Source organism: Oryzias melastigma, linkage group LG12 (assembly GCF_002922805.2).
Source record: "Oryzias melastigma strain HK-1 linkage group LG12, ASM292280v2, whole genome shotgun sequence".
Lineage (NCBI taxonomy): Eukaryota > Metazoa > Chordata > Actinopteri > Beloniformes > Adrianichthyidae > Oryzias > Oryzias melastigma.
The window spans coordinates 1403333-1413276 of record NC_050523.1 but is presented as its reverse complement, the minus strand read 5'-3'; the positions used below and the strand labels follow the sequence as shown (position 1 = coordinate 1413276).

General features: G+C 40.5%; 1 protein-coding gene and 1 long non-coding RNA gene across 3 annotated transcripts in view; one reads left to right on the top strand and one right to left on the bottom strand.

Annotated features, from left to right (window-relative positions):
• Positions 1-8630, bottom strand: part of sec14l7 (SEC14-like lipid binding 7) — a 15885-nt gene extending 7255 nt beyond the window's left edge. The window contains exons 1-4 of one of the 2 annotated variants that reach the window (XM_036214522.1): positions 8533-8610; positions 7852-7991; positions 6833-6908; positions 984-1027 (exon numbers count right to left, since the gene is read on the bottom strand). In XM_036214522.1, the coding sequence (XP_036070415.1) occupies positions 984-1027; positions 6833-6908; positions 7852-7854 (123 nt within the window). In that variant the 5' untranslated portion in view covers positions 7855-7991; positions 8533-8610. Of the gene's footprint in view, positions 1-983; positions 1028-6832; positions 6909-7851; positions 7992-8532 lie in introns of both variants that reach the window. The other variant, XM_024299763.2, reaches the window with a different exon arrangement.
• On the top strand, positions 636-1719 carry LOC118599440. Its single transcript, XR_004948794.1, has 2 exons — positions 636-809; positions 1215-1719. It is a non-coding gene; the product is annotated as an uncharacterized LOC118599440 (long non-coding RNA).
• Positions 8631-9944: the final 1314 nt, after the last annotated feature.

Here is a 9944-nt window from a genome sequence, read left to right as displayed (position 1 = left end):
GGAGGAAGAGGAGGGAGAGGAGGAAGAGGAGGAGGAGGAGGAGGAAGAGGAGGAAGAGGAGGAGGAAGAGGAGGAAGAGGAGGAAGAGGAGGAAGAGGAGGGAGAGGAGGAAGAGGAGGAAGAGGAGGAAGAGGAGGAGGAGGAGGAGGAAGAGGAGGAAGAGGAGGAAGAGGAGGGAGAGGAGGGGGTTATGCAGCATCAGGACTCCATCATCGTCCGCTCAGGAAAAACCTTCAGGACGGAACACGGGACAAAACTACAAAAAACTCTCAGAAGTTTTGAATCGGTGAAATATTGAAGATTTAAAGCATTTTCATTCATAAGAAAACATGAAACTTTCAGCTTTTATCTAATAAGATGCGATAACGTTTGACTTTCAGACTCTTTATAAATCTTTGACTCCTGACGATAAAAACTTTGGCAAATATCCTGAAATTCTTTAAGTGAAACATGATCAAGCAGGAGAGTCGTTAAAAAATGACACATTTATACTTTTGACTAAATTTATAAAAAAAAGAAACATTTTTTAATTACAGTTCCAAACTTCAAAGTCTAAACTAAGATTATAGAAATACAAAATCTGGATTTTTTTTGCTTTTAATTAGATATTTTTGATTTTTTTAATGAATTAAACTTTTCCGATTGAAATTCCTCCTTTAAACTTTGTTCATCCCTATTTGCTCTTAATTTCAGGAGAATCTTCTCCAAAAGTTTCCACTCCGTTTCCCTCCTTCAGCTTCGTGGTCGTTTCTCTGGTTAACCATCAGTGAGGCGACCTTGACCGTCCAGACTCCATCAGAGTCAAAGAGGTTGAGAAACGTTTGTTTGAACATCCGTGACGTCCGATGTTACGTAACCGTATCGGCGGGAGTGAAAGTACAGCCGGACTGTAGCTGCTCACATGCAGGAGATCAATGCTGCCGTTTCTATGGGGGGGGCAGCAGCAGCAGCTGAAACTGGAACGGGTCACCTGTGAAGCTCACCTTTCTGATCATGGCCTCGGATTTCTGAATGTTGAAGTTTCGGGCTGAAAAAAAAAGAAAATTATATGTAAAATTTGCATAATAATGTCAACAAGAATAAACAAGTTTGTAGAATGTAAACATGGAAATCCAACAAAGAATGTCAAATACCAAAAATGATCTAACAATCATACTAAAAGAACTAAATAATAATCGTTTATTAACTTTGTGTTTTTCTACCTGGATTTAAAGCCCCGCCCACCCATAACCACACTGAGGGAGGCTCACAGTGACACCAGTGTGGGTGCAGCGTCCTGCAACACGGAATCAAACCTGGGACTTTCAGACCAGAGGCTGACCGCTCTACTTCTGCACCACAACAATAAAAACGTCCTAAATTCAGACATTTTTTAATTAATTAAGAGTTAAAAGTCACACAAGTTTGTGAGTAGCTTCATGCTAACGACCAAAACTCAAAGTTCAGAGTTTGTTGTTTGGAACGTAGGGTAGAACTATGTCGCCAAAGAATGTAAACGAACACACAAAAAAAATTAAATAGAATAAGAGCATTAAAAACAAAGAAGGAAACAAAGAAAAAAAATCAGAAATAAGTGGACAGTAATGTGGTGACCAGCAGAGACCGACGACGGTTTACAGGACGCTGTGATGCTAACACGTCTGCTCACAGGTCATTACAACAGAGAACAGGAGTTAAGAATAAAGTTATGAGGAGAAAGTAAAAATAAAACCTAACAAAGAAAAAGTTTTAATTCAAGGAAATTCAGACATGGACTGGCTAACAGCTAGCATCGTTATGCTAATGAGCAACAGATGGTTAGCAGGACGCTAACTTTGAAACAACTGTTTTCACCTGAACTCACTGAAGTAAAAGCTTTTAGACCACGTGTCAAAGTCAAGGCCCGGGGGCCGGATCCGGCCCTCCAGGTAATTCTATCCGGCCCTCCAGATCATTTTATTTTATTGTTATTAATGACCCGATGTTATCTTGAGCTCATTTCTAACTTGTATAATTTTGACGAAATATATTTTTATGGAGAGTAAAATATTAAAGTTATTTAAGGTTTAAGTTGATTTATTTTGGAATAATATTCCTGCATTTTTATTATTTATAATTGTATTAAAAAGTTACGGTTTTAAAGTTTTAAAAATGTTCATTCTGCAGCTTTTTGGACCATTTTGGCATTTACTAAGATTTTTTAGGCTGTTTTGGAGTTGAGCTAATATTTCAGCTACATGCTAGCTGTTTTTGCTAACCTACGTTTTTTTTGTTTTTTTTTTGTTTGTTTGTTTTTAGGGTAATTTAGCTAATATTTTAGCTGGTCATCAGCTTCAGCGTTTTCATACGGATGCCACCATGTTGGAACCAGACATCGTCAGTATGTAGTGGTTGGTCTGAGTCGGTGCGAGTCATCATTTCTATGGCAACCACTCTCACCCAATCAGGAGTGAGCTTGGTGAAATGGTCACACCCCTAACACTTAAAACAAGAACTCTATCAAACGTTTTGAGTTTTGGATGTGGAGTCCAGCAGGCTCCACCCACTTTTACTGAGGCACTGGATTGGTCAGTTTACATGAATAACAGAAAAAATATTGATTATCCAGAAAGTTTATTCAGACCAACAGACTGATAACAGCTGGTTATTTCTCCATAGAAGTCTATGGGATTTTGGCTTCTTGGAGCCACTTCCTGTTTGGAACACCAAGAGGGAGGAGTCACTCAGTCCAGTTCTCTATATACAGTCAAAGCTTTGGACATTATACTGACATTATCTGAGGTTTTACATAAGAGGTCATTGATCTTCCTGTTTGTATGAGTGAACTTTACCATCAAACTGAGTTGAACTGATAACGAGAACTTTCCAGAAAACTCCTAGAAATCAGTCAGAGAAATGAACCACAACATGAAACACTGTAAAGGGATGAACATTCAGGCTTCATCGTTTTGACAGTAAAATATCAAAATACAATATTTCATATCTGTCACTTACAGTGAGAGTAATATCTGAACGCCTGAGATTTAGCAGGTTTTCCTACTTAAAAATCCTGGAGAAGTTTGATGATTTCCTCATAGGTGAATATCCACTGTGAGAGACATCTAAAGAAATCTGGAAATCACATTAAAATATAATAATTTATTCGTATGCTCCTGCAGTAAACAAGTATCTGAACCCCGTTCTATCAGCCAGACTCCTTGACCCTCAGACCTGTTGATCGCCCACCTCCAATTATTATCCTAAACTAGAAGCTCCTGTTTGAGCTGCATGAAGACACCTGTCCACCTGTCCACCCCATACAATCAGTAAACTCCAAGTACTAACATGGCTTAGACCAAAGAGCTGTCCAAAGACACCAGAGACAGAACTGTAGATCTCCAAAAGACTGGAAGGGCGACTTGGTAAAAACAGATCTATTGTAGGAGGAATTATTAGAAAAAGGAGAAGATAAACATGGCCGCCAGTCTCCCTCTGACTGGAGCTCCATGACAGATCTACCTGGTGGGTCTCAGTGACCCTAAGAAAGGTGAGGATCAGCCCAGAACTACACAGGAGGAGCTGCTCAATGAGCTGGAACCGCTGTTTCCATAGTTACCGTTGGTAAAACCCAAAGACGTCATGGTTCTAAACCAGCACATGTCCAGACTGTCTTCAGTTTGACCATCTGGACGATCCAGAGGAATCATGGGAGAAAGTCATGAGGTCGTTTTGGTGTGAAGGGAGGAGAATGATGAGAACACCGTCCCTACTGTGAAGCATGGAGGTGGTAGCATCATGGTACGGGACAGGACGGGATGGCCTGACCCGGGTCGTGTCACAGCCCGGAGATGAAGGTTCTGGACCGGTTTAGCCAGTCTGCAGACCTAAAGCCAATAGAACATCTTTGGAAGAAGCTCACTCTGTCTCTCAGTGACGGCTCTAGAGGAGATCTGTGAGGAGGAGTGGGCCAGAACCCGTCCTGCAGTCCAAACCTGGTGACAAACGTTAGACTGTGGAACCACGACGACGCTGAACCAAATACTGATGTTGATTTTCTCAGGTGTGAACACTAATTCGTCTGACTGTAAATGAATCCCGTTTTCTGCTGCATTCCTAGTTTTAACGCTCCGTCTGAACCGTGTTGCTAACGTTAAGATAGCTTACTTTGCTAACTTTGTAGATATTAGCACCAAACTAAAGTTTTAAGATAAATCAGACATTTTTACAGTTTTAGACTCATTTGTTTTCGGTCGACAAAGTTTATTCCTGGATTTTTTTTGTATTTTAGCCAAAATTTGAGCTTGTAAAGGATTTCTAAAAGAAATGAAGTTGATGTAAAACAATAATTAATGTGTTTATTTTGTAATTCTTAGACGTCTCTAACACCTTTAAGCTTTTATGAAGAACAAACAAAAACCACAAACTGCTTAATATGATGAAATCATTTCTATAAAACCAGAAGGTTTCCTGCTCCGTCTGTACAAACATGAGCAAACATGTCGTCCTGCGACTGTTCATCAATGAAAGATTCACTTCTGACGGCTGGAGGAGGCTGATCGACCTGCACAGGTGTGGAGCCACACCTGGACTTACAGGACGGCTTCAGTCCGGATAAACTCCGCTGAGTCACAGCAGGAAAAGAAGCGGCTGGTTTTTTCCACGGATCCACTGAAGACTCGGATGTTCACCGAGGCGACGTTTGGTTAGTCGTCCTGCAGGAACACGTCTGACACTCACGGGTCGGGACCGTCTGGAGCGAGCTTCAACTTCTAGGAAAACCTTCTTTAAAAGTTCATTAACAGCAAATTGAGGAGAAACTGTTTGAAAATGGAGCCACAGCTGAATGAAAATCCTTTAATGCTAAAATATTTGATTGTTTAACGTCAGTTTAGCAAAAACACATCAGATTTTTATTAAATAAAGTATTTCGATGCTTAAATGGAAACTTTCAGCATGAACACAGAAAACGTAAAAGAATATTTGGTTCATAAATGTTCGGATAAAACGACTCAAACAGCAAAAGACAGAAAACGTTCTCAGACGGATTCTGGTCTGAAACTGGATTCCAGCTCAAACTGAACCGGTTTGACGGTTCCAAACAAAAACACTGAGGCAGAGCTGAAGGTCAGAGGTCAGCCCAGACCCTGGAAACCGTCGGAGGGTCTTTCTGTGTTTGAATACTCGACTTCTTTATTTGTTCAGTGAGTTCAAGAGAAGAAGATCAACCACCAAATCCTTCTGAGATTCAGCTCAACTCTTCAGTGTGAACACAGGATGAAACCGTTCTCTTCTCCCATCATGCAGTTCAGGGCCGTAATGGCTCAGTTTGAAACCCAGAACTGACAGTAAAGTCGTTTTGACTCGATGTTGATTTGGACTATTACTGGTAAAACTCACAAGAAGTTTAAGAGTCAAAGATCAGTCGGGAAGATTACAAGATTCAAGATTACATTCAATGGAAAAAAAAGATGAAAAAAAGACAAAATTCCAAAAAACTGTCTGAGAAAAAATGTAAATTTGGGAGAAAAGTGTTATTGAAACTAATAAGATTCAGATTTCTAAGAAAAAGTAAAAATTAAAAGTTTAAAATTGGGAAAAAAAAGAATTCTGGTGATAAAAACACATTCAGGAACTTAATGTAGACAAAACATTAAGACTTTAATGTTTTAATCAGAAAATAGTGAATAAAAACATCCAATTGGCCAAATGTCTGGTGCCGACACGACAAAGCTTCAGGTGAGATTTGGTTTTCAGGTTTGTCCTCCGAGGCTCCAGGAGGAACTTTATTCTGAAATATTAACACTAATCAGAGTTTCATGATTATCCAGAAACGGATCAAATATGTCTGTCAGATTTGTCTCCTGACTCATTTACTGACAGTTTAAAGAGTCAAAATAATGAGAAGAATTCAGCTGAATTATACTGAATAAAAACGTCCTAAAAGCAATTTAAAAAATCTAGACTACAAAACGTTTTTCTACCTGATATAAAGATAAAATAAAAACTGCCCACAGGACCAGAATCATTTGTCTGCCTGAGATTTCTTAAAACATTTCCTGATTTTAAACCAAAATGAGCTGAAAACACTCATGTTGTTCTGGTGGTTGTAAAGATGAGTTTTAATTAACATGTTTTACTAAAAAAATCTTTTTATTTTTAAGGATTTTCATTTAGACACATTTTTGCCTAAATAAATTCTATCTTAGGCAACATTCATATTATCCATGTTTCTAAACTACAATCATGTTATAGACTAAAACTGAACTTCTGAACTTTATTTTTAAACATTTGTTACAATTATTTTTACTGTTAGGAGTCAAACTCTCTAATTTAAAGTAGACTAAACGAGACTGCTGACCGTTCAAATACAGTCGAGTAAGAAAAACGTTTATTAAAACTCTCGGATGAAAAGTTACTTGTAAATTAATCTGGTTTGATATGAAGACAAATAAGATATTTTAAATAGAAACTAGACAGAAATACTGATTTTTTCAGAGCATTACAGCACTAAAGCGATGGTCCAGAACAGAGAAATGCTTCGATTCTTTACCATCGTTTCAGTTTTGCATTCATAAACCAAACAGCCAAAAAAGCCAAAAATCCCAAATATTCCTGCATCTTTTCTGTGGGACAAAACCTCAGCAGCTTAACGGGGTCAGAGGTGAAAGTACGTGAACCGCTCACGAGTGAGAGTGACACGTCTCAGATCCTCAGTGATGTCATAACTTTAGCCTATAGCATGTTAGCTCACAAACGCTAAACCTCAAAGCCTCTTTCTGAATTCAAAGTGACTCCAGCTGCTGACAGCTGTGGTTCAGCAAACAGAACTTTGATCCAGACATCCTAACGTGAGGCGGGCGGCGGCGGGAGTCACCTCGGAGCCAGCGGAGGAGGTAGTGGTCATGCTGCGCCGGGAGGCTGGGCAGGATGTCCTGGATCTTCTCCTGAAACTGAAGGTCAAGGCGGACGTTTGAGATCTCAGAACTTTAACGGTTTGAAGGCTGTTCATTAGATTTGTTGATAATCAATTTAAAACCAAAAACAAAGTTTCATAGTTATGACCTCATGAGTCTTCTTTACATTAGAAAAATTAAATTGAATATATTAGAATAATCTGAAAAACCCAGCAGTGATGCTAGACTAGCTTTGTGCTACATTAGCTTTGTGCTAACCCAACTTTCCACTATGCTTACATCATGCTATGCTAGTTTGGCGCTACGCTAGTTTTGCGCTACATCAACTTCAAGTTACGCTAGTTTGTGCTATGCTACTTTTGAGCTTCGCCAACTTTCCACTACACTAGCTTTAGGCCACAACTATCTTGTGCTATGCTAGCTTTGTTTTATGCTAGTTTTTTGCTGCACCAGCTTTGTCATTCGGTGGTTTTGTGATGTTAACAGATATTATATCGTAATACCTGCATAATGTATTGGATCAAGTAGGAAAAAAAATCTGATAAGTCGAGATAAATGTATATAAATATGGTTTAATTAACACAAAAGGCTAATTAAATCTACTTTTTCTTTTTACAAAGACACTGTAGCTTCACACTGATTGTTTTTTAGGCCACTAAATATTCTGGGAACATCCGAGAACATCAGTCCAGTCTATGTTTCAGTCTCAAATAAAATCAAAATACTGCCACCTAGAGTTCAGGAGTGTAACTGCAGCAGGTTAAACGGAACCGACTCTGTTCTGGGCTGCAGGAGCAGCAGATGGATGTTTAGGAGGACTTTACGGTTTTGTTAGGCAGGATATTGATTTCTATAATTCAAGATTTATTTTCCAAAGTTTCAACTTTAAAAATAATTCTGCTCGGTTATGAGAAAGCTTTCAAAAACAGAATTAATCTCAACAAGGGTGGACCATTAACGTAAAAATCAATAATTCTACCATCCAGCTAGCTTCTGTTCACGCTTGTGAGGTCACGGGAGCTCCTGGAGTCAACCCCATGAAGGCCGGGTTCATCCCGGACAGGACCCCAGTTCATAATCCAGACTTTAAATCGATCTCCTGCAGAGTTACCAGGAAATCTGATTTCCTGAAGAATGAAGATGGATTCAGACGGATTGTTTCAAACCTCCCTGCAGCGTTTTGGGGTTTTTCCACCCTGAGGTGACTTTGTTTACCCATCCATGGATTACACCACATCCAGCTCCACCTCAAACTGACAGCACCGCGGCCGAGACGCCCACAGGCGTCTACAGACGCTTTCATCTCTATGAATAAAAAGAGAACGCAAACCAGCTTCTCTTTCATCTGATTTAAAATCTATTTTCTAATTGAATTAAATGTTCTAAATTTACAGAAAAATACAGAGAAAATAATTCTGATTTATATTGTTTTAAACTGGAGAAAACGGACTACTTTGGTCCAAAGAATCACAGAACCGGACCAACTTCTCAGGTTTCAGTCTAAGAGCTGCAAGTAAACAGAAACTTTAGGTAAATGAAACTAATCTGGAAGCAAACATTTACAGTTTGATGTTGGAATTAGCCAATCTGAAGTTCTCAAACACGACCAGAACCAGAACTCTACACACCAACAGAATCATCAAAAGGAGGTTCTGCTGACCTGTGCCAGGCACTCGGCCTGCTTTGGGCTCAGGTCTCCGACTCGTCCGCTCATGTCTGACGGCAGCTGTGACCGGAGCCCACGCCGCGAGGAGGTAAATGAGCCGGAAGGCCACGCCCCCCGCCTGTTACACACAAACCTCCCAGAGGAAGGTGGACTTTCACCTCGCTGAAAGCCAAAAAGGGAAAGCCTGAAGACGGACGGTGAGACGTTATGATGGAGAAGAGACTTCAGCTTCACGTTTCAGACGGTTTAAAGCTTTAGAGTGAAATCCTGACGCGTTTTCTGCTTCTCTTAAGGTGAAGAACGGGCGGCGACACGGCAGGGTTCATCAAAGCTTTTATTTTCTTAAATACACATTCAGACCCATCAGGCCTTCAAAGTAAAGCTGGTGTTAAAAATAAATAGAAATAACACTTTGAAAACAATCACAGAGCATTAAAGGAATTCTCATTCGGCCACACTGTGGTGGAAACGTGAAGATCGGGACGAAACCGGACCTGAATCCATGTCCAAGACGGCGTTCTGCAGGACGAGAGGGAAAAATGAGCCTCTGGGATTCACACTGAAACAGCTGAACTCCACAAGCAGCTTCTAATGAAAGCACTGCATGATGGGAAAGGCTGTTTCAAAACTTGGCTGTTGCTCAGGACCGATGTGGTCATGTGACCTCAGTCTGAATGTGACGGATTCTCCGTCATCGCTGAGCGTTTCTCCGTCTGTATTCTGCAGATTCGCATTCTTCTTTTCAGCTTTTCCACTCGGCTCCGTTTTTCACTGCTGTGTGAAATCCTCCAGCAGTGAATCTTCCAGAACCGACAGGAGGTCCAGCTGAGCTTCACAAAGAAAGTTCCTCTGAAGATCAACAGCCTGAACTGAAACCAGTGAAAAAGCTGAAGCGGTTCAGACGGTAACAGTCTGGAGAAGTTCTGCTGGTCATTTTAACCAGAACCTCAGAGCTTGGGTGGTTCCGTTGGACCCCTGGCTCCGGCTCACAGTAAACAGACGGGTTCTGCAGGCGGCCCATCTGCTGTTTGCTAAACGAAACGTGAGACGGAGAGCTGATTTTTCAGAAAAGGGAACTAGAATCAGCTGGAAAATCCCAGAAGGTTTTTTCTGATAAAATAGTTTTATTTGACTTAAATTGAGGTGATTCTCATCGACAGTCAGATCGAAAACTGAAGGATTTGGGATTTTCGTCTTTTAAAACGACCTCACTGACCCCTATCAAAAATATCTGCATTTATCCGCTTTACAGTTTAAAAAATAACTCTTTAATATACGTATTTATTCCATAAAAACAGACAGACTTTGACACAATCACTGTCCTGAAGACGGAGGGGCTGGACCCCCCCAGGAGGACCGGACCCCCCCAGGAGGACCGGACCCCCCAGTAGGGCCAGAACCCCCCA